General features: G+C 34.7%; 3 protein-coding genes and 2 long non-coding RNA genes across 5 annotated transcripts; 4 read left to right on the top strand and 1 right to left on the bottom strand.

Moving 5' to 3' along the window:
* The first annotated feature begins 4,166 nt into the window (after positions 1–4,166).
* Positions 4,167–9,281, top strand: LOC136218897 (COP1-interacting protein 7). Its single transcript, XM_066006064.1, has 8 exons — positions 4,167–4,554; positions 4,630–4,806; positions 5,179–5,291; positions 5,435–5,495; positions 5,579–5,731; positions 5,905–6,143; positions 6,270–7,957; positions 8,051–9,281. The coding sequence occupies exons 1-8, from the start codon at positions 4,496–4,498 to the stop codon at positions 8,990–8,992; spliced, it is 3,432 nt and encodes a 1,143-aa protein (XP_065862136.1). The 5' UTR covers positions 4,167–4,495; the 3' UTR covers positions 8,993–9,281.
* Positions 9,282–9,790: 509 nt separating this feature from the next.
* Positions 9,791–17,380, bottom strand: LOC136218896 (uncharacterized). Its single transcript, XM_066006062.1, has 5 exons — positions 17,292–17,380; positions 17,056–17,258; positions 15,700–15,874; positions 10,375–10,642; positions 9,791–10,294 (listed from the first exon to the last, which is right to left on the bottom strand). The coding sequence occupies exons 3-5, from the start codon at positions 15,866–15,868 to the stop codon at positions 9,985–9,987; spliced, it is 747 nt and encodes a 248-aa protein (XP_065862134.1). The 5' UTR covers positions 15,869–15,874; positions 17,056–17,258; positions 17,292–17,380; the 3' UTR covers positions 9,791–9,984.
* A 1,057-nt stretch (positions 17,381–18,437) lies between these two features.
* LOC136218429 (uncharacterized) lies at positions 18,438–19,134 on the top strand. The gene is made up of 4 exons (XR_010683790.1): positions 18,438–18,592; positions 18,696–18,770; positions 18,943–19,023; positions 19,108–19,134. It is a non-coding gene; the product is annotated as an uncharacterized lncRNA (long non-coding RNA).
* Positions 19,135–19,156: 22 nt separating this feature from the next.
* On the top strand, positions 19,157–19,904 carry LOC136217221 (pyruvate dehydrogenase E1 component subunit beta, mitochondrial-like). Its single transcript, XM_066003816.1, has 4 exons — positions 19,157–19,171; positions 19,230–19,292; positions 19,420–19,506; positions 19,773–19,904. The coding sequence occupies exons 1-4, from the start codon at positions 19,157–19,159 to the stop codon at positions 19,902–19,904; spliced, it is 297 nt and encodes a 98-aa protein (XP_065859888.1).
* Positions 19,905–21,126: 1,222 nt separating this feature from the next.
* Positions 21,127–23,942, top strand: LOC136218017 (uncharacterized). Its single transcript, XR_010683616.1, has 3 exons — positions 21,127–21,227; positions 23,075–23,628; positions 23,815–23,942. It is a non-coding gene; the product is annotated as an uncharacterized lncRNA (long non-coding RNA).
* Positions 23,943–24,325: the final 383 nt, after the last annotated feature.

Raw genomic sequence — 24,325 nt, 5'->3', positions numbered from 1 at the left:
TCGTTGAACAACTTCGGAACGAAGCTGCTGAGTTGTATCGACAAAGAGTACAAGACAGCAACTGAGCAAGAACAACTTCCAGACAAAGTATTTCTACTTTGGGTAAAGTTCAGAAGACACAGAAAGCTGTCTAGTTGACCTTACCATAAATGGAGAGACATTCTGTCGGACTGACTAAAAGCTGCTCAGCACTGACTGAAGACAGAAGATACTTGAATCTGATTGGCCAAGAGCACTGAGCAGGACTGAGTGACAACGACAGGAAGCCGTTTCCCTCCAACGGTTATTTCGAAATTCGAAATAACTATCACATCAGACGTCTCTATAAATAGGGCCTTTCAGTTGCTTCATTCGATGCAGATCTTCACCAAGCCATTACGCTGACCAAAATTCTACTCGAAGTTCTGTGAGAAAAAGCAAAGCAAATACTTACACCAAATTCTATATCTTTCGTGTAAAAGTCTAGAGTAATTATTCAATCATCTAAGGTGTCTTAGCAATTGTTGTTTAGGACAAATCTTTATCATTTCTAGAGATTAGAAAGGAGAGGCTGAGTACTCGGTTATAGTACTCAGCGAGAGATTAGGAGTGAGTAGAGGTATAGAGGAAGGTACTCTTGTTATACTCAGCTTCTAAGTTGTAAAAGGTTTGATGCTCTACCGTTAAAGAGCTCAGTAGAGAATTCGAAAGCTCGGAACGTGTTCCGGGGACAGGACGTAGGCTTAGAGGCCGAACCTGGATAAATCTGCTGAGTAACATCTTTCTAACCTTAAACTCCTTAATATATATATTGCTTGCTTAAACAAAACTGACCAAGTAAAGAGGTCACGCTGAGTTGTGTGTATTGAGTATCTGAGTTCAGGAATAGACTCAAGTGCTATCTCCTGACTCAAAGAAAGAAGCTGACTTAGTCACCAGTTGACTAAGCTAGTGTCTTAATTTACTCAGCGCGCTGTGTAATCCTTTTTCAAAGAAAAAGAAGTCAGCCTTAACGTACTAAAATTTGAAATAGTTCATATCCCCCCCTGGAACTAATTCGTTATGTTATAAGGGACCAACAGTTATTAGGGTAAATTCCAAAAAAAAACCTTGTGGTTTGGCCGATTTCCAAAAAAAAACTCTTGTGGTTTGTTAATACAAAAAAAAGGACTGTGGTTTGCGCCGTTACCCCGAAAAACGGAAAATGGCTTAACGGTGTTAAAGTGCTGACGTGGCACAGGGGTAAAATTGGAAATTCGAATTTTTTTATTTTTTTCCCTCTCTCTCTCCTCTTCTTCTTCTTCCTTCTTCTTCTCCTCCTTCCTCTTCCTTCTTCTTCTCCTCATTCCTTCTTCTATCCTCTTCTTCCTTCTTCTCTCCTCTTCTCATTCTTCCTTCTTCTTCTCCTTCCTCCTTCTTCCTCCTTCTCTCCTCTTCTTCTTCTCTCCTCCTCCTTCTTCTTCTTCTTCTTCCTTCTTCTTCTTCCTCCTTCTTCTTCCTTCTTTTTTTTCTTTTTTTTTAAGTTTCGCAAATTTTGAGATTTCTGGAAAATTTCCAAAAATCTGAAAATTTCCAGATTTCCGAAGAAATCTGGAAATCGGAAATAAAAAAAAGAATAGAAGAAAAAAAGAAGAAGGAGGAAGGAGAAGGAGAAGGAGAGAAGAAGTCAGAAGAAGTAGAAGAAGAAGAAGTAGAAGTAGGACGAAGAAGAAGAAGGAGGAGGAAGAAGAAGGAGGAGGAGAAGAGAGGAAAAAAAATAAAAATAAAAAAAAAATTCGAATTTCCAACCTTACCCTTTGCCACGTCAGCAGTTTTAACACCGTTAAGCCATTTTCCGTTTTTCGGGTAACGGCGCAAACCACAGTCCTTTTTTTATATTAACAAACAACAAGGGTTTTTTTTGGAAATCGGCCAAACCACAGGGGTTTTTTTTGGAATTTACCCTTGTTATTAAGTTTGCGGTAAAACTAACAACTATATATATATATATATATATATATATATATATATAGGGGAGGGATCAAGTGAGAACCCTTCCCTAGGTGAGAACCACCCAAAACTACGTAGTTTTGAGTAGGAAAATAAAATAAAAAACGCTGCTACCTAGAGGATTCAAACTTGGGTCTCTTCATCCACACTCTATATTACTTACCACCGAGCCAATTGTTTTTTTTGTTTACAATATCGCGCGCTGCTTAATATACCACGGTCCTTTTAGCTTCCATTGTTTAGTATTTGACTCATGCACTTATTAATATCGATTAAATATGCATAATAATGAATTATGAATAGAAAAAAAGTGCATAATAATGAATTATTAATGGAAAAAAAAAAGAAATGTGCATAATAATGAATTATTAATAGAAAAAAATCCAAGAATATGCTCTAATTTCTTATTTATTTAATTCCTTTATATTTTTGTAATTTATGTTATATAAGAAAATATATTTTTTAAAACATATGTTATAACATATATTTTAACTTTTAAAACACGAACGATGAAGTTTAGAACGTACGACATATTTTTTAGAACATACGTTATGTTTTTTAGAACATGTGTTATGTTTTTTCGAACATGAATTATAAATTATATTATAGAACAAATGAAAAAACGATCAAGATATCTACTGATTTTTTTAGAACATTATAAAAAAAGAAATGTGCATAATAATGAATTATTAATAGAAAAAAATTCAAGAACATGCTCCAATTTCTTATTTATTTAATTCCTTTATATTTTGTAATTTATGTTATATAAGAAAATATATTTTTTTAAACATACGTTATAACATATAATTTAACTTTTTTTTTGAAACAACATATATTTTTACTTTTAAAACACGAACTATGAAGTTTAGAACGTACGACATATTTTTTTAGAACATACGTTATGTTTTTTAGAACATGTGTTATGTTTTTTCGAACATGAGTTATAAATTATATTTTTGGAACAAATGAAAAAACGATCCAAATATCTACTGATTTTTTTAGAATATTATACTTAATTTTTGGAACACAAACTACAAACTTTAGAACATACGTTATGTTTTTTAGAACATACGTTATGTATTTTAGAACATGTGTTATGTTTTTTCGAACATGAGTTATAAATTATATTTTTGGAACAAATGAAAAAACAATCCAGATATCTACTGATTTTTTTAGAACATTATACTTAATTTTTGGAGCACAAACTATAAACTTTAGAACATATGTTATTTTTTTTAGAACATACGTTATGTTATTTAGAATATGAGTTATAAATTATATTATAGAACAAATGCAAAAATGGTTCATATATTTACTGTTTTTTTAAACATTATACTTAATTTTTAGAACACAAATTATAAAGTTAAGAACACATGTAACAATATTTAGAACATCGTCCTTAACATTTTAAAACATAAATTACAAAAAATATGGAGGAATTAAATAAATAAAAAATTAGAGCATGTTCTTGGATTTTTTTCTATTAATAATTCATTATTATGCACGTTTCTTTTTTTTCTATTAATAATTCATTATAATGAACATTTAATCGATATTAATAAGTGCATGCGTCAAATATTAAACAATAGAAGCTAGATGAATTAAATAAATAAGAAATTAGAGCATGTTCTTAGATTTTTTTTCTATTAATAATTCATTATTATGCACATTTCTTTTTTTCTATTAATAATAAATTATTAAGCATATTTAATCGATATTAATAAGTGCATGCATCAAAATTAAACAATAGAAGCTAAAAGGGTAATGGTATATTAATCAGCGCGCGACATAAATTATAAGGAAAGCAATTGGTTCAGTAGGCTTGAAAATGTTTCTTTCCTTTTAAAAAAAGATCAACTTTTTCATTAAACAAGTTTTCAATTTAAAAAGTATAGTAAAACTAGTTACTTTTAATAGCATCTTCAATATCATTTCTACTGTGGGCTTTGTTGTATATGTATGTTTATCCATAGTCAATTAATATAATAAGTTCATCCTATAAACATGGGAATAAATTTAGAAGACTAATATAGAAATGAGAAATATAAGGATCATGTAATAACTTAGATGTCAAACTTGAATTCTTCATGTGAACCAAAACTCACAAAACATGACACTCACTTAACTACATCGATCTTATTATTCTTTGCCACATCTTCACTCCAATTCAATCAACCTCTTCACTTCTCTTCAATCCCAATCCTACTATTTACTCTTTTATTATTAAAATAATCATAAGAAACTGACTTGTCAACTAACCCTTTTTTTCTTACAGTCTCTTCTCTTCTCTCCCAAAGTATATCCATTACATCAACTTCCTACCTTAGATTCATGACAACAAGTTTTATTTTCTGTGCTACATGAAACTGCTTGTCGGCATTCACGTGGGTCCTGTTTTTTCTATTCAACAAACCAAGAAAAATAAAAATTAATTAATTAATTCCCCCTTCTTCTTCTTCTGCGGCATAATATCAATGTAATAACTACAATTCATCAAATAATTCTCCTTCTCTCTGTTTTTGTTTCAATGGATTCAAGGACTCTTCTTGATCATGCTCTTTTTCAGCTTACTCCAACCAGGACTAGGTAATATACAATATAGTCCTTTAAATTTAATATTCTGCTAATTACTAATGCTGATCATTGTTTCAAATGTTGAAGATGTGATCTGGTTATATTTGGGGGTGGTGTGAGTGAGAAATTGGCATCTGGGTTGTTACAACCCTTCCTTTCTCACTTAAAAACTGCACAAGATCAGATTTTGAAAGGTGGGTATTCAATTTCTCTTCGTCCTCTGCCTACCAATGTTTACTGGTTCACCAAGGCTACTCTGCAGAGGTAACCATTTTCCACTCACTTGCTAAACTTTATAAGTATGGGATTGGGATTAGGCTTCAAAGTCCTAGAATGTAACTTGGGTTTATAGTTTGCAGATCTGGCTCCTGAGCTTGACGTTTCATTTATTAATTGGTTTTAGATAAAACCCACTTTAGGAAATGTTTTGCATTTATTAACGGATTAGTTTTAATTGATTCATTTGTTTGGAATTGAATACAACTGACATCAACATGCTGTTAGATGCACTGATTTGTACCAAATTGGTCAAAAGTTTAGTTTTTAGAAATGCAAGTAAGAATGGAAATGAGTTATTTATGGTGGCATCCGGTCGCAGAAATTATAAAAAGTAAAGATTTTTGTCGGTTTTAACAGGTTTGTGAGGTTTGTTGGCTCGCCAGAAGTTCTTGAGAGATTTGTGACAATAGAAAAAGAGTTGGAGCAGATTGAGAGTTCAGTCCAATCAAATGAGAGTGCAGATGCAGAAGGTAGGCTTGTATTGTAGTGATTCAATGATGCCCAAGTCATGACTGATGTTTCAATAATATTATCATGTCTCTTTCATTTCATACAAGTACTTGAAACAAACTTACTTAATTCGGGTTTGGGATCCCATGATTGAGTCTTTCAGGTGCAAGTGGAAGTTACCAGAAGTCGGGTACCAGTGATGTTCTCCAGGGAGACAATTCCAAGTAAATTTATCTTATTTGGCAATTGATATATATTCATATTTGAATGCATTGAAAGTGTTATGGATTGACTCTTCAGCTCGCAGGGCTCGTCTGCAGCGTGCTTTGGAAACAAGGAAAGCTGTCCTCCGGAAAGAGCAAGCTATGGCGTATGCTCGAGCATTGGTTACTGGATTTGAAATGGACTCTATTAGTGATCTCATTTCCTTTGCTGATGCTTTCGGAGCATCACGGTTAAGGTAATATAACATAGAGCTAACTTATATTAGGAAGTTTTAATATTAAACAGATCTTTTACTTCTATTGTAGACACTAATTACTTAGTTGAAGTCCTAATTATTACTCTCGTTAGGTGTAAAGTATTAGTATTAGTATTAGTAGTAGCTGAAGATCTATTTCTAACTTCACTCAGGGAAGCATGCTTAAATTTTATGGAATTATGCAAGAAAAAGAATCAAGATCGGCTATGGATGGAAGAAATTGCAGCAATGCAAGCATCTAGGCTGGAATTACCTTATCTGGGAACTTCTGGAGTTGTGCTAGCCGGTGAGGAGAATTACGGTAGCCAAATTAACGGTCTATCCGCTGGAAAACTGAATGGTTCCATAGATGCATCAGACTCCAGTCATGGAAGTTTAGAACTAAACCAAGGTATATCCCCTCCCTATCATTTTAGATTTATCTCTACTTCTGCATATTCGAATGACATTCAATGACGTGAGGCGAACATATATCATACTTGGATTTGGATTTTGATGTTGATGAACATCTTTGCAGATAGCGGTTTGACAACACCAGCTCATGTTCAATCAATGGATGGCAGAGCTCCAGTGCCCATGCCATGGCCGAACAATCACCCTCAATACATGCACAATTTTCAAGGTCCCATGTATCAACAAATGCAGCCATATCAAGGCTACCTTTATCCTGGTATGCAATTTCCTCCTCCATATGTTCCCGGGAATATGCAGTGGCCTCCAAAAGTAGATGACTGGGAACCGGAGGATAGGAAGAAGCATAAATCATCATCTAGGAATAAGAAATCTTCACGTGGAAAAGGACAGGAAGCTTCAATCGAGGATAATTCCGCGGACCCTAGTGATTCCAGCTCAGAGACTGAATCAGATGAAATTTTTCAGAATGGTGCAAAGGAGTCTAGTGAGCCCATTCATAGGAAAAAGAACGGAAAGAAGTCCTCAAGAAAGGTTGTCATCCGCAATATTAATTACATTACTTCAAAGCGGAATGGAGGAAAGGAAAGTACGTCCAATGAGACATCAGATGGCGAGGAATTCATTGGAGAAGCTATCAAGCAGCAAGTGGAGGAAGCTGTTGGTTCACTGGGACGACAACATAAATCAACCTCTCGTCATCATAAGAAATCACATCGAAGCACTATAGATGATTCAAATGATGAAGATAAGAAAGAAGCTTCTAGTAATCGTGAGGGACACAAGGGAAATGACGCATGGGGTTCCTTCCAAAACATCCTTTTGCAAGACAAGGATTTAGATTCTTTTGACAGTGAGCCGCGTCCTTTACAGCTTCAGGAGTACTCTGAGATGGGAATGTCATCAGCTGTAAACCTTGAATCAGAGCAAATAAGGAATCAAAGAGCTATTTCAAATGATTCCTTTCTTGCAGCTAAGAGGGAAACTAGTAGTGAAACAGAATTTCACCTTGGGAGCTTTGAAGCTGGTGAGAATCTCAGTCCATTGACAATGAAAACGGATAGCACATACGAAGAGTTGTTATTTTCTCAAAGAAACGAAGAATCGAAGAGCCGTCCCCAACCTACCTTTTCTGATCATTCAACTGAATCTCTGATGATCAAAAGTCAAAAAGAAGAAGATTGGTTCATCAGCAACCAGCAAGATAAGTCGGTGAACAAGGATGGAAGTACAAGCCTCGGAACATTTGATGGAGATTATGCTTCATCATTGGCTGGTGATCATATTTACTATGAGGAAAGCAAGAAAACTTTGCCTGTTGATGACTCGTTCTTTATCAATAATCGGTCCTTGGCGGATGATCAATCCGAGCCTATACTGAGGAGAGATATAAGCATGGATGCAGATATTGTTGAAGCTACTGAATATGAGAACGGGAACCAGGAAAAATCAAATGATAAATCTGAGGCATTTGGTTCCCACGAACCAGATGACCTTTACATGGTGCTTGGACGTGATTCAGCAGCTGAGAATGTTATATCATCTTGGACTATGGATTACGAGAATGACCCTTTATCTGCTGAAGCTAATGAAACATATGTTCCCGAGGATAAACCGCCTTCTAATGTTAAGCCCACTAATGCTAAAACTGGTCCTGGAGGAAAAATAGCAGGTAAAGAAACAAAGTCGAAAGTTTCAAACGGGACCTCTGGAAGGAGCAAAACTGACTTGACATCAAAGACCAAGAAACCAACTCCTGCAGGCAAACATACGGTTCCAAGAAGCAAAAACAAGGTAATTTACTATGCTCATGTTAGTTGCCATTGTCTGATCCATTCAAAGCATTTTCCTATTGTTGCATCCTTTATCTAGTTCACATTAAAACAGGAAGAAGAAACTAGGAGGAGATTGGAAGAGTTATCAATCCAACGTCAGAAGAGAATTGCGGAAAGGAGTACTGCTGGAAATGGTGCAGCAGCATCCAAAAGATTACCGGTGAAAAAAATGTCAACTGTAAGTTCTGCAAAGACCGAGGATCCCAAAATACAATCTCCAAGCCAAGTGACCAAGAAAACAGTTTGTAGGACTTCCACCATTGAGCGGCTCGCTTCTGCTCGGGCAGCACCAAAGGTTGAATCAGTTCAATCAAAAGCCATCCAACCCAAAAAGCCAACCTCGAAGACAAATGGTCCATCACAGAAGACTAATGCTTCTGAACAGAAGAGACCGAGTTCAAACACAGTGAAACCTGATGTCCCTCAAAAGAAGGAAAGCAAGGTAGTAACAGCTGAGAAGCCGATGCAGGTACCTGCAACAAAAGCCCCTCAGCCTCAGCCTACAAATGACATTGATGAATTTAAGGACATTAAGGAGTTACACAGCATTTCTTCAGCAGAGAAGAATGAAATAAATGAGCTTTCAGAAAGAGAGAGCAAGGAAGTTAATAGTTCATTCCATATTGATTCATCTACGCAACACGATCACTTAAAAGGTAAAGATGAGGAGGTAACTATAGAAGCTCCTATGCTTCATGAAGACATGAAAACAACAGAGATGAGTATACATCCTATGCCGGAAGTCCCAAATAAGGATTTAGATATTTCTGCTGAGAATGCAAGAGAGATCAGTGTTCAAAGCGAATATAGGCCTTGGCCTGAAACATCTGAGATACAAGTATCAACCACACCACCAGATGAAATAATCCCAGAACCAGTCCACTCCAGGAAGAAGTGGAACAGTGATGAAACATCTCCTAAAGCTGCCAAAGGTTTTAGGAAGCTTCTTCTGTTCGGTAGGAAAAGCAGAACGTCTACTAATGTAATGGCTTAGAGGACCCCTGAAAAGAGCGGATATAGTAAAGGAATGAAAGAAGAAGAAAAGAGTTGAAAGCAGGTACATAGCTTACATTGAGAATAAGGCCTTTGGTGTTGACGCCAGACATATTTTGTAATATACATGGGTTTGGTCTTGTTGTGCAGATTGAAAGTGTATAGAAAGCAATTTCAGGTAATTTGTTTTCGCGTTTCTGTGAAATTTTCCTTTTCTGGATCTTCTTTGTGTGTATTTCAGAACCTTGTAACGAGTTATTGAATGAAGGCAATTATCTTCCGTTACTTTATCACTAATTTTAATGTTTATGAGAATTGTTATTGAGAATTTATACTTGCCCAAATTCTCAGTCCAGATCGTAAGGGACATGGCGTGAGTTCAGAATGACCTTGTCCGTTTCAAGCGCAAATTACAACATGTCTATGGACTAAACCTAACAGGCTTTTATCGAAAAATATTCAGCTCAACCCTGTTAATATAGATAGGCTCGGGTTTCAAACTCAAATCTCAAACACAGTCTATACAAATCCACCTAAAAAAATGTACATAATTTAAATTATAAAAAATTAAATTTATACTGAAAAATAAATAGTTAATATATTAATATATAAATTCACTAATTAATAGACAGACTGGATCGGTCCATACTATTTTTATCAATCCTAAAACCGCTTAAAAAATAGACAGGACTTAGCAGACATGGGCCATACTAGGCCTAAAATCAATTTTCTGTGTCCAAGGCCCAAGCCTGAGCATCCGGACCTATAGACAGGTCTATAGAAAGGTGTTTCTGTGAGCTAGAGAAAAAGAAAATATATATATATATGGCAGTAGTCCTACGAGGACATGAAAAAAAATATGAACCACTGTACAAGGAACTAGCACTGCCTCCTAAGGAGGAGGAAGGAAATTTCCTCCCAAAATATTCAATTAAATTAGTAATGTACACTAGGCGAATTATGATACAAATTTGTTACAGATGAAATCCATAACTACCGTTTGCTTCTTTTCTCCCTCCTCTTTTTCTTATTCCTCGATCTTTCCTTCCTTCTGTGCTTTTTGGAATCCTTATCTGAACTCCTCGAGTGAACCTTCTGCGCCTTCTTCCGCCTATCTGTATCAAGCTCCTCTTCAGAAGAGCCATCAGATGACATCAGTGGAGAAGGCTTCTTTGGACCCAGAACAACACGATTCTCTCTTCTGTCGAGCCGAATGGATGCCATTTCCATGGATTCTGGAGGAGGAAGATAGGGACCTGTTTCATCCATCCTTGAACCAATTGCACCTCGACCACGCTTGACCCTGTCCAGAAAAATGATGTCAAACTCATTTCTGTCGCACACATGATGGAGAAGAACATATACACAGGAGTTAGCTTATACCTTGATCGCAAAAATTCCTCAATCTCTTCATCCTTCAAACCTCCATCTTCTCCGTAGTTGCAGTTCCTTTTGATAGAGGAGATTGCATTAATGCTGCTATCATTTACAACATGCTTCTTATTAATGCTTCTAGAAGACATGTTGATCTCTCCATGGCTACTGCTGTTGCTGCTACTCCCATGTCTTGATCTTTCTCTAGCCCTAGCATCAAGCTCATGCTCCTTTTGCCGAACCCGCCACATTTCATTGACTTCAACAGCTCGATTTGCTGATGATCAGTTGACATATGAAAATCAAGGACAAATGTATAAGAATAATCACACAATGGAAAGTCAATTCAACGTATTTTTAAAATAAAAAGGAAAAGAGAAAGCATGATAAAACCCATTCTAGACATTGTAAGTTCTAGGAAAATCTAATTTGTTCCTTAAGAAACTTCACCGTCACCTTCCCTTATTCAGGCCCTTTTAGATAAAGTTGTTGGGAGCTTAACAACACATACCATTAAGTTCAATGTCCTCAATACTTAAAATGACATAACGCAAATTTCAAGTATACAAGGTGATAGAAACAAACAATCAAGGTAATCCTTAAAACCAAATAACAATTAACAAGAAACAAATGGAATCTGAATGTAAGAGCTGTAATTCATCAATCCGAAAAGGATAGTAAATAAGAAACAAGGTTAAAGCAAATTTCAAGCATAAAAGGTTATAGAAACAATTAAGGAAATCCTTAAAACCAAACAACAATTAACAAGAAACAGATGAAATCTGAATGTAAGAGCTGTAATTTATTAATCCGAAAAGGATAGTAAATAAGAAACAAGGCTAGGCTAACCCCACAGGAAGATAAATCTTCCTTCTCCACTCAAGATAGAGTCCTGCAAGATGCAGAAAGAGTACACAAAAAGACTACCCGTAATCTATTGCTTCCCTCACCACCTTCATATAACATAATTCTTCTCCTAGCCTGCCAGCTCAATCTCTAGGGCATAACTACCTCATACCAACAACACCCCTACTCATAACTAACTTCTCCCAAATTCTTTCCTCACGCTGCTCCTTTTGTTTTCTTACGCACATATACTCTCATTGCCTAAGGGGTCCTAGGCGCAAGATGCACGGCTGATGAATAGGAGGCACAGAAAAAAAAAAAAAAAAAAAAAAAAAATCTATATTAATATTTGATACTAATATTACTAATTAAAGAATAAGTCGTGATTAACCAAAAGACACATTTATAACCACACAAACAAGACAAACCACATACAAACGTAATATTAAATGTCAAAAACACCAAGTTAAGTTCATAGAGGCATATACTTAGGTGCTGTTTGATAAAACTGAAAATTAAGTGCTGAAAAAATAAGTACTGAATTTTAAGTGCTGAATATTTTAAGTGCTGAAAATATTGAGTGATATAATTATTATAAAAATATTAGTTGATAATGTTTAACTTAAAATGTTAAGTCAAATATTTTGACTTACCAAAATAAGTGCTTTTTAACTTAATTTATTAATTTAAGTGGTGGAAAAATAATTGTTATCAAACACACTTAAAATAAATAAATGCTTAATATTTTAATTTAAGCCATTAAGTGGCTTATCAAACAAGGCCTTAATCTAATTAATGCTAATAAACTAATAACCATTCATTGTCAATAAAAAGAACACAAAAAAACTAATTATCCTCAAGATTAATATCGCCCTCTCCATTATCATTTTCATCTCCAATTTCCTCTTCATATTGATCCTCCTCCTCATCTATAAGTGACATAGATGGCCTAGCTCTCACAAGAGGAGTTGTTTTTGCTTTTTCCTTTTACTTAGTCTTAACACCTGAGGTGGAAAGCAACCATTTTTTTCCGAGTTGTATACATTTCATCCTCAATCTCACTAGCTCTAGCAACTGACCCCAAATTAAATCATCATCCTCAATTCCACTAGCTCTAGCTCTCTGCTCGTTTCTTTTATTTCTTGTGTCGCGGTGGAGAATGGATTCTTTTACATCTCTTCACCTCCCTTCTGTTTATGTCTCTTCTTACCATAGTTGTGAAAGGCGCAAGCGGGTCCTAGAGCCTATACACAAGGCTAAGGCGCCGGCATGAGTAACACAAGGCGCACCGAAACAAAATAACATATAAAACTATAAATAACACTTAACATTTCTAAAATGACAAAAATAGTCAAATAACAACAATCTTAATCATAAAATGCATGCGATAAATTATAATTATAATTAACTACTAAAACATAATTATATTTCATAATAAAATTTAACAAATTTCAAACACTTAGTTAATAATAATAACCAAGTCTGATCATAACTATTTTCCTCAAGCAAGACTAAACTCTTTAGTCTTCATAGTCCCTATTCATCATCAATGGGGGAGAAGCTGCTAAGTGTTTTGCGTTTTCTGTCCTTTAGAATCGCAGCTCATCTCTTTCCTTTCCTTTCTTTTTTTCTTTTCCCAACTTTACCTGAGCCCTTCATCATAAAGACTTTCTATGGCTAGGATTAGAAGCTTAAAAAACCCTACAATTGCACCTAGGCGCACCACACTCAAGGCGTGAGGCTAGCCAAGGCACACAAAGGCGCGCGCCTGGCTAACATCGCCCACCTCACACAAACAGAGGAGCTGACCCCTGACCCTTGCATAAGGCGCGCCTTTACAGCTATGCTTCTTATTCTTGTTTAGTTTGACACTTTTACTTAGATTAAATCAAGGTTAAATTTAAGTTTACTTAGATTAGATCAGTGGTTGAGACTAATCAACCTTTTAGTTTAATGGGAAAAACAAAACTAATAAAAAAGGCCCTTAATGTTAAAGAGGCGCGCCTGAGGAGAGCCTCTGAAGCCCAAGCGAGATCCGTTTAAACTGAGCCTCGCCTAGGAGTATTAAGGCTCATACCCTTGAGCCTTGCATAAGGTGCACCATGCGCGCCTTTAACAGCTATGTATGATTCCAGATATCCCCTCTATTAGCTTGTTCTCTATCACAAGGGGCCGACATTTGTCTTATAAACTAATAAAATAATTGTGGAAAATTGACCCGATTAGGTGGCTGCTTATTTGCCCAATTCAATTGCATAAATGTACTCACCTTTGTGACCCCTAGTAACATCTCAGACATCAAAAAAATATTCTGCTTTATAAATCATTGGCTACACCCAATTGTGTTCCACACAAACCATCTCATTTTGATCAACAAGCAGACTCTAGAAACAAAGCCACAAAGAAAAGAACCACCAGAACATCACATCTTTGAATTTAACATTGATTTCAGATCTACTTGATGCCTACGTTATGGGTTTCAAAGTCAATTTCTTTACAAACACCAAGAATACAAACATGTGTTTCCATTTCTTACCAGTTCTCCAGGAGGTAGCTATATTATATTGACATTGGAAGATTCTCCTGGTAAGGAGGAAACTACATCCTCATTTACTGGTGGTTGAATCTTATTCTACCAGAGGATGAAGCCACCAACCAAGTTCTGATGTTATTTCATATGATGAATATTGGTCCAATATGTATTTTAAATTTTAGTTAAGTGCACCATCAGCATAGAGTGGACAAACCTAAGTACTCAATAGTTACTTACTGTGTAAATAATATCTTAGCTCATAGATCTGTTTGAGGAAGTATGAAAAGAAAAAGGGCTTGAGAACCAAACAATGATATTACAGCCATAGTTGTGAAAGACACAAGGGGGTCCTAGAGCCTAGGCGCAAGGCTCAGGCGCACGCATGTGCGACACAAGGCGCACCAAAACAAAATAACATATAAAATTAAAAATAACAACACTATCTTAATCATAAAATGCATGAGATAAACTCTAATTAACTACTAAGACATAATTATAATTCATAATAAAATTTAAATCTAAAGACCAAGTTCAGCTTCAACTAAAACACTAGGGCCTTGTTTGATAACCCACTTAATGACTTAAATTAAAATATTAAGCACTTATTTAATTTAAGTACGTTTGATAACAATTATTTCTCCACCACTTAAATTAGTAAATTAAATTAAAAAGCACTTATTTTGGTAAGTCAAAATATTTAACTTAACAATTTAAATTAAACATTATCAACTAATATTTTTATAATAATTATATCACTCAATATTTTTGGCACTTATAATATTCAGCCCTTAAAATTCAGTACTTATTTTTTCAGCACTTAATTTTCAGTTTTATCAAACAGCACCTAAGTTAATAACTAATCGTCTAATAATAAATGCTTTTCCTCAAGCAAGACTAAACTCTTTACTTTAGTCTATAGTCCCTATTCATCATCAAAGCCAGTTTCCTCTTCATCCCTAAAAACTAATGGAGCTTTACTCTTATCCTTTCGCCTAGGCCTAGCACTTGAACTAGAGGTATTCATAACATTTTTTCTAGTATGATAAGCACTTTCTTCAGCTCCAATAGCCCTACTAACATCAGCGAATGTTAAATTTTCATTTGGGAACATTAGCTGAATCAGAGATGGCTGCTTCAAAGAATCGCAGGTCGCAGCTCACGGAAAGGAGGAGAAGCTGCTACTTGTTTTGCGTTTTCTTTTCTTTCCTTTTTATTTTTCTAATTTAATCTGAGCCCTTAATCCTAAAGATTTCCTATGGTTGTGATTAGAAACCAAAAAAACCCTACAACTGTGCCTAGGCACGCCCCACTCAAGTGGGCGGGTCTGGCTGACATCACCCGCCTCACACCAAAAGAGGTGATAACCCTGAGCCTTGCCTCAGACACGCCTGAGGCGCGCCTTTGACAACTATGATTACGGCCATAAATGGTTTCATGTATAACTTAATGGGCTCAAACTGGCTTTACACCACAAGGACAACTATTTCCAACACTGATCAAAACATGTGAATGTACTTGGCATATGAAGAGCAAAACGACCAAGGGTGCTCTTTCGAAAAAGAACACCATGATAACATCATTCAGTTTTCATGCACACCATGCCTTTTTACATCAGAAAATGCCACCTATTAGATTTGCAAATCCATAACAAAATATTCTACACATTTTATAGCTCTCTTTTCTCAAGCTTCAAATAGCAGTACAACATTCTTTCACATCATATTTTTCTGTCATGATTTATGAACTATATATTATTAGAGAACACTTTGAAATTCATAATCTGCTAGTCCCAGATTCAGAAATATTAATTAACGATAAATGACATAATACCTCCAGGTAAAGCATGCCTTAAAAAGGAAAATGCATAAAATAAAGACCCATTTGACTGGTTCATATAATAGCATCAGTTACTGAGTCACATAAAAAGATATGCAAGAAAATAAGAAAAGGAATACCTTGCTGCACACCAAGAACAGTTGCTGTGAGAAACCGTGAATTAGGTCGACCCCTCACATTAGGTTTCTGAAGATAAGCATGCACACCGTCCTTGTCGGCTTGTCGCCTCAACTCCGCAGCTTCTCTCAGGAGAATTGTAGCTAGCCTGTTCTCTGTCTCCAGATCCATCAACTCCTACAAAAACCAATTTCATAATCTAAATAAGCACCCAATGAAAAATATAAAAAATAGATCTTATACTCATATTAAGAATTAGAAGAAAAAAATGAAATTGTAAATATGACATATAGTCTTTGAACTTCACTAGCCAAGTTTCAAAAGTCACTAACAAGTGCCCAAAATGAGTGTAAAAAACACAAAATTTTAGAAAAACATTAAATGGTATGAAACTTGCTAGAACTAGAAGCTTCATTTTCTGAAGAGCATACTTCTTGAAAATATCTGCTCAGATGCAAGAAAGTTCTTGCACTTCCTGGTCGGTTATAACCAAATAGAAGGAACCAAGTAGGGAACACAAAATTACAAACTATAAATTGATTAGGGACAAATGGATGAGTATACCCATAACGGTCCAACATCAATGTAGGGGTGTGCACGGTTCGGTTAACCGGTCCATTAGGTATTAAAATTAACCGACCGAAACTATCGGTTTTTTAACCAATGAAACCGAAACCGGTCCATACATATTGGTTAACCGTACGCAGTTAACCATTAATTTCGGTTTGGTTTTTCGGTTAACGGTTTTTAACCAGTTCTCAACGGTTAACTAAAAATCAGCCGTTAACCACAATTTTTACCCAACCCTAAATTAAATTGAAAACCTTTAGGATCATACATAACATAATTAATCAAGAAATATATAGTATAGGTCAGTTTTGAGACATAATTTACACGAATCTAGCTATATATATCATATATGATGTGCATTTCATCATTAATATGATGTGCATTTCATCGTTAAGAAGTAAAATCAAAAGAAAGTCCAAAACTAGCCAACTAACTATATCATAAATTTTAAAATTAATATGGTGAATCGAATGGTTTCAGGTCTTCGTTAATTAAGAAAAAAGCTGTATAAGTAGTCATCAAACTCTTTCATCATTGCTATACAATTTCAAAGATGAACTCTGTCATCAAACTCTTGAATTAAAGAGATTCCTCAAACTCTTTCAAAGATAAACAATTTCAACTACCAACTAGTTATACAATTTCATCATTACTGAAAATATTCTTACAAAACCAACAATATTGCTACTTCCTTCTCTGTCTGCAAACTCTTCAAACCAGACATTGAACAAAAAGATAAAGAATGATACCAAACCCAGACATTAGCAAACCCAGATATTGCTAATTACCTTAATCAACAACTCGGTGAGAGATTGGAACGAAAGAGGTGCGAGATGGAAGGACGGTGGTGCGAGATCGAACGAAGATGGTGCGAGATCGGAACGACGGCGGTGCGAGACAGAATGAGGAACCACGGTGTGAGGAGATAGGAAGGGATGAGGAATGACTGTGTGAGGAGATCGGAAGGGATGACGAACGATGGTGTGAGGAGATCGGAAGGGATGACGAACGATGGTGTGAGGAGGAGAGACGGACGGCGTGTGTGGAGATCGGGACAAGGAGGAACGATGGTGTGAGGAGGAGAGATGGACGGCGGCTTCCTTTCTTTGGTTTTCTATCTTGGTTTTTGAACAATAGACAGAATAGGGTTTGATTTTAATAGTTAGGCCTAATACACAAATAACCCCATGAACTTGTTCAAATGTTGCAACTGGCTTCTCCAATTTTCAATTGTAACAATTTAACCCTTAAAATTATCCAATTGTAAAACATAATCCTAAATTGGAAATTTTTTTACCCCGTACTTGAAGCAACCGTAAAAACGTTTCCCCAGAATCGTATCACGCCAAAGATCTGATTATTACACTCCACGAGCGTTGCAGCTTTTATATTTCACGTGTTTCTTCAATTGCAATCCATGTCAACAATTTGGGATTATGTTTTACAATTGGATAAGTTTGAGGGGTTATGTTTTATAATTGAAGAAGTTTGAGGGGTAAGTTGTTACAATTGAAAGTTCAGAGAGGCAGTTGCAACATTTGGACAAGTTCAATGGGTTATTTCTGTATTAGGCCTAATAGTTATAATATACGTATATAATATATTAATTTTTTAAAATATATATTTATTAAACGGTTCGGTTAACCGTTAACCGCGATTTTTTAATACTCTAACCCGAAACTGAAACCGATACCAATTTATTTTTTTAACCATTAAAAAATCACTGGTTCGGTTAATCCTTTTTTTCGGTTCTATTTCTGATTCGGTTACCGGTTTGTTCGGTTTTTTTTGTCCACCCCTAAACATCATTCCTATCAATACTATTATATAAAGATGAATGCAATAAGGAATAGTGAATTCCAATTGATTCAAAACAGTAACATATTCATGTTTTTTCCAAATTTATCCTACAATTTCAACAGTCCATGAACACATGTTGTGGGCATTTGTGTATTTAGCACACTCATGGTAAAACGACGTCGTTTCATACAATGGCATTATCGTCATTTACATCTATACTCTGTAGTAGGTTTCAGACTCCTCAGCCATTTCAATCTTTTCTTCTCTTCCCACTACCTCCGCCGCTCTCCACATATCCATCCGTTTGTGTCTAGGTCGTTTCTTTCAATCTCTTCGATTTCTATCTGCAATTTTAGATTTTTATTTTCACTCGGTTGTTAATAGATCAGATTGGAACCGCTTCAAGAAGTTTTATTCCTATTGATTGAATCCGAGGATACGCGAATTTAGATGTGGTCTGTTGTTGCAGTGTTTGAGTAGAAGAGAAGAAGAAGAAGAAATATGTTGGGAATTATAAGGCAAAAAGTGAGTACTGGAGGCTTTCCTGTTCTGGTGCTATAATTCTATTTTGTTTCTATTGAATTTGAAGTTGTTTCCATTAATTTTAGTTTTTATTTGGTTTTTGCAGGCTTTTCGGCAGTCGCTTCAGCAGATTCGGCCTGCGGCTTCAGCATGGAGAAGCTTCTCATCCGCCTCTAAAGAGGTGCAGTAAAAACTTGGCTCGTCTGCTTTATTTGGAACTTTTGTTGTTTAACTGTGCCGTGGTTAGCTTAATTTCTTAGGTTGTGTTTATTACCTGTTTGATTTCATGCATTCTTTAGTTTTATGGAAATGCTGAAATCTTGTGCGTTGTATGAATTTGTAACTATATGCAGATGACAGTTAGAGAAGCACTTAACTCTGCTCTTGATGAGGAAATGTCTGCTGATCCTAAAGTGTTCTTGATGGGAGAAGAGGTGAAAATAATTGGAAACTGTTGTTTTTAGTTGTTTATTTCTTGGTAGTCTCCGTTCTTATGTATTTTTTTTATCTGTATGCAGGTTGGGGAATATCAGGGTGCATATAAGGTTAGACTTTATCTGTATTTTTATGTTGTTCTCAAAGGTCATCCATTCTCTTTCATGTGTCCGATAGTCAGATTTCTATTTGCTGTTTTTTGTAGATAACTAAAGGGCTTCTGGATAAGTATGGTCCTGACAGGGTTCTTGATACCCCAATTACTGAGGTTTCTTTTGTTTCGTTTTCTTTATGTAGTTTTTATTTTTCTATTGCTTTTGCCATGATATTTTGTTTTTGCTGCTGGCGGTAATGGTTTCCTTACTATCATCTCTATTTTCTTATATGTTTATTAGGCTGGATTTACTGGAATTGGAGTTGGTGCTGCTTACCATGGTTTGAAGCCAGTTGTTGAGTTTATGACATTTAACTTCTCTATGCAGGTTGGTATGCTGAATTTTGTATGTTATTTGTTAGTATCTTCTGCAAGGGAAGTTTCTTTGTGTAATCAATTTAAATATGTCAGGAGGTCAAATTCATGTGTGCGGTTGTTGAGGACATTTCTTTGTATAGTAGTGCCCTTAGGATGTAGTTTTGCATTTTATGGTGTTGTTTATGACTTCATTTATTTCAATGAGAAAAAAATCATCGTGGGGATTTTGGTCGAGATTTGCTTAATTTACATTGTTCTGTTGTGCCTTTGATGCAGGCTATTGACCACATTATAAATTCAGCTGCAAAATCTTGCTATATGTCTGCTGGCCAGTTATTTGTGCCCATAGTTTTCAGAGGACGTAATGGAGCTGCTGTAGGAGTTGGTGCCCAGTACTCCCATGTATAGTTTCCTGATACTTTCTTTTCACCTGTCATTTAATTATTCATTGTCTGTTTGTAGCTGATTCATTTTATTCTTAGTTTCAGTGATGATGTTGTTGCTATACTGTCATACCATTTTTTTTCTCTGTATTCTATTATGTTAATGTTCTTGCTCCAAAGGTGTAGTTTGAATTCCGTTTGTAGATGTTGGCTGACAATAATATTTGGTATCAATAGAGGGCAAAGATAACGAATAATCATACAAAAATGGGATTAAAGAATTAGTGAATTTAATTGATTTCAGATTGTTGTTATAACTTTTAGCACTGTCCATGACAAGTTTTAGGAAAAAGAAAATTCTTTGTGATTATTTAACCATTAGCGTTGTTGAATTGGTTTGTCTTCTATTACATGTTACAAAAGCAACCAGTGGTTGATTTTGAAATTTTGTTTTGGAATACTTTAAAGTTCAAATTAATAGTTACAAGAAAATGCCTTTTAAATGCTAAAAAATTCCAATTGATTCAAAACAGTAACATATTTATGTTTTTTCCAAATTTATCCTACAATTTCAACAGTCCATGAACACATGTTGTGGGCATTTGTGTATTTAGCACACTCATGGTAAAACGATGTCGTTTCATACAATGGCATTATCGTCATTTACATCTATACTCTGTAGTAGGTTTCAGACTCCTCAGCCATTTCAATATTTTCTTCTCTTCCCACTACCTCCGCCGCTCTCCACATATCCATCCGTTTGTGTCTAGGTCATTTCTTTCAATCTCTTCAATTTCTATCTGCAATTTTAGATTTTTATTTTCACTCGGTTGTTAATAGATCAGATTGGAACCGCTTCAAGAAGTTTTATTCCTATTGATTTTTCCTCTATCTTCCTCCCATACAACACCAGGTTCGTACACGGTCCGAGAAGCTCGCCTCCATTCCAGAACTGGAGAACTATGATGAGGTAGTTTTCATTCCCTTCATTTAAATCTATTTTTGTCATTTTTTCTTTCATTCTTATGCTGTGATATTTTCTTTAAATTTAAGTTTGTCTTCATGTTTTGCCTTTCAGAGAAGTTTGGAAATCTGAGTTCTGCATGTTGTCTGAATCTTAAGGGATCCAAACATAGATTGTTGAGCATGGGGGTATTGTAGTGAAAACCCTTATATTATTTTTCCTTCTCTTCTCTTTTGTTATTTATAATACTGATCTTCAAATATGATGATTTTGTATCACTAGGTGTCTGATTCAGTTCCTTTTCTTCAACAAGTCAGTTGATTGGTAATCTTGCCGGATCTGAGATACTATATGATTTTGTCCACCTAGGTTCTTTTCTGACCGGTGAGTCCCATTTATTTCTTCAGCTTTATTTTTTTTTCTTGCCATTGGAGATTGATTTTGATTTTTCTTGCCTCTTGGAGATCGAACTTTGGGGATTTTATTCTTTTATAGTTTCCTTAACATGAATTTGTAGGTTAAGTGAATGAATTGGGAACAAGGGTGTTAATATGTTCATGTGTTTATTTCAATCTAATTCTACTCTGTTTTTTTGTTTCTACTTTTGTAAATCTATTTTCAAATTCGTGATTCTTTTTTTCTTGCTTCAGTTGTTAATTTTGATTTTTTTCCAACGTGAATTTTGTTTAGTAGAATAGTTTAGATTGTTGACAAAGGATGGCAAACAAACTTTCTGAGAATTTCTCAGGCAAAAGATAAGTTTTTCTTCAATATACTTAATGATATTCATGATTTCAATCACTGTTATTATCTTTTTTGGCTTACAAACTTTAAACTATTGGAAATGTTGTTTTATAAAGATTTCCTATTTATATGTCCAAATTGAGATTGACTATCTATTAAAGACTCATATTTGTGTCTTGATTGCATAAGGTTTCATGAAGATGATATACCAAATCGTTGTGTAATGATTTTGTTTTTCTCTAGAGTTTTATTTGCATGATGAAATTAAGTTAACTTTTTCCCAACATATAGCTGATTCAGCTTTTGATAAATTAATGTTTATTAAGGTACACTCACGATTCTTAACTTCGATATGGGATTGGATTAGCATGTATTTGTTCATGGTGAATTCTTTCTGATGTTGACATGGCCTTAGTTTTTAATTGAGTTCGTACACTAAGGATGTGCAGAATAAAATTCTCTTTTTTTTTGTTAAAATGCTGAATAGGTTGAACATGGATAGGATTAGACATGCATAGTTTTTTTTTCTTATGTCAATTAATTTGGTCAGTACAACTTATGATATGCTTGCATCTTTTTTTTTATCTAATTTGGAGTGGAAACAATAATTATTTAGAATTAATTGATTAGATATGCACCTACTAAATCTGACAGTTATTTATTGTGATTTGAAGTAGAAACAATCATGAATTTGAATTAATTGATTAGATAGAAATCTACCAAAATCTGACACTTATTAATTTCAACTTACTCATACTGATAGTAAACTGTAACTTGTGTCAGTGTTGCATCATAAATGCACTTTTTTTTCTATAAATGACCTATCTTTTTTTACCAATTCTGAACATTCTTCTTTTCTTTTGCTCTGCTTTTATATTTGTGGCTTTTAAAGTTAAGCTCTTTTTGCTCTTTTGGTGGAAAAAGAAGGTAATCTGGAGATTATTTTAGTAATGAATACATTGTGGTTTGATCACTTCAGGACTTCATATTTATTAGAATACATTGTGATGTGATCACTTCAGGAGTTCATATTTATTAGCACACACTGAATACATTTATTATAATGATAGAAGTCATTTCATTTGGCTTTTCTATTAATTCCATATCTTTTCTGACTGGTGTTTTTATTGTGATTTGAAGTAGAAACAATCATGACTTTAAATTAATTGATTAGATAGAAATCCACCAAAATCTGACCCTTATTAATTTCAACCTGCTAACCTGTGTCAGTGTCAAATCATATCATAAATATTCTTTTTTTTTCCTATAAATAGCATCTCTTTTTTTTACCAAAACTGTACATTTTACAGCTTTCCTTTTGCTTTCCTCTTATACTTTTACTTTTTCAAGTCAAGCTCTTCTTTTTCTCTTTGGGTGGAAAAAATGTAATGTGTAGATTATTTCAATTGACCTGTTACATTTCATTAACTTGCATTATTTATATTCTTATTATTATGTTATTAACATAGTGTTTTATATGTTGGCAGATGTTTTTGGTTCCGTTAAATATGGATTCTGTGTTAGCGGACATCCTGTTCCGTCTCTCCCTTGGACCTCATACAAAGAAAATCTTCAGTGATTCTGGGATTGGCCCTTTTCAATGCCATATTACTTTTACATGTCCTGATCAATATGGAATTGTGGGTGAGCGTTTCTTTGTTGGCCATAACAATAGCAACTGTGGGCAAGCTATTGCTAATGCTGCATTGGAAGCACTTCACTTTCTGAAACCTATTTATGAATTTGAGGTTATCGATTTCAACCACAAAGAATTAACAGAGTTAAAAGCCTTCCATAATGTGCTTGCCATGCCTTCAGTGCAAGAGGGTTCACCAAATTTTGTGGGTGCACATAATGTTGCTGGTCCTACTGCAGAAAACAACAAAGCCTCTTATGAGAAACTTGAGAACAAATATGGACGTCTTAAAGCCAAGTATTTTGGATTGAAGGAGAAGCATATTCAATTGGTAAACAGCAGCAAGCGGTTTCACAAATCACTGGTTAAGGCTAAAGTAATCTGATAGATGTCAAGTGGCAGGAGGTATTTTCTTTGTTATTTCTTTCTTATTTTTGAATTCCAATTTGGTAGCTGTAAACATATTTTACAGATTTGAAAAATTCTTTACCTATTATTTATTAATACACGATTTTGACTGTTAATTGTATGATATTAAATTTTATTCTTGGTTTTATTATTAAGTTGTGTTCTGATTGTAACATATTTCAGGAGTTCTTTTTGTTCCTAACACATTTTGGGGAGTGCAGTGCAGTCTGCTAGCACCTTTTTCAGGTTTGGTTCCAGGACTTTTTGGATTGCACTATGTTTTGTCTTTGCTAGCAGCTTTTTGTTAATATCAGTTAATATCAGTTAGTGGTGAACTAGCCTTGAAAATTTTAATGTAAGATATAGCGGTTTATCCATGTGGTAGATGTACTAAGTTCATGTATTAAATATTATGATGTTTTATAATATATAGGTTACAATTACAGTTTCTTTCTTATATTTTTTTCCGTATTCTTTCAAAGTAGCATTATCTGATACTAAAAAACACTATGAAAAACAAGGTTGATTGAATAATTAAATTTTTTATTAATAAATTTTATATATGAAATAAACTAACAGATTTAATTATCAAATTAGAGATTTTATTTATGCTTTATTACCTAATTTATTTATGTTTTTAAGAAGTGTTTCATTTTAAAAAACAAAAATCATTAACCAGTTTATTAACAAGAAT

This window comes from Euphorbia lathyris, chromosome 2, assembly GCF_963576675.1.
Source record: "Euphorbia lathyris chromosome 2, ddEupLath1.1, whole genome shotgun sequence".
Lineage (NCBI taxonomy): Eukaryota > Viridiplantae > Streptophyta > Magnoliopsida > Malpighiales > Euphorbiaceae > Euphorbia > Euphorbia lathyris.
This window is presented reverse-complemented; position numbering and strand designations above follow the sequence as displayed.

Bases quoted from the DNA above. Each gene is read 5' to 3' on its own strand.
- LOC136217221 (XM_066003816.1), top strand. The intron at 19,293-19,419 runs GTTTCTTTTGTT...TATGTTTATTAG, and splicing joins TTGATACCCCAATTACTGAG to GCTGGATTTACTGGAATTGG. The intron at 19,507-19,772 runs GTTGGTATGCTG...CCTTTGATGCAG, and splicing joins CATTTAACTTCTCTATGCAG to GCTATTGACCACATTATAAA.
- LOC136218896 (XM_066006062.1), bottom strand. From the start codon at position 15,868: ATGGATCTGGAGACAGAGAACAGGCTAGCTACAATTCTCCTGAGAGAA. The intron at 10,643-15,699 runs GTATTCCTTTTC...ACTGATCATCAG, and splicing joins TGTTCTTGGTGTGCAGCAAG to CAAATCGAGCTGTTGAAGTC. The intron at 10,295-10,374 runs GTATAAGCTAAC...TTTTCTGGACAG, and splicing joins GAGGAATTTTTGCGATCAAG to GGTCAAGCGTGGTCGAGGTG.
- LOC136218897 (XM_066006064.1), top strand. From the start codon at position 4,496: ATGGATTCAAGGACTCTTCTTGATCATGCTCTTTTTCAGCTTACTCCA. The intron at 5,496-5,578 runs GTAAATTTATCT...TTCAGCTCGCAG, and splicing joins CTCCAGGGAGACAATTCCAA to GGCTCGTCTGCAGCGTGCTT. The intron at 7,958-8,050 runs GTAATTTACTAT...ACATTAAAACAG, and splicing joins TTCCAAGAAGCAAAAACAAG to GAAGAAGAAACTAGGAGGAG.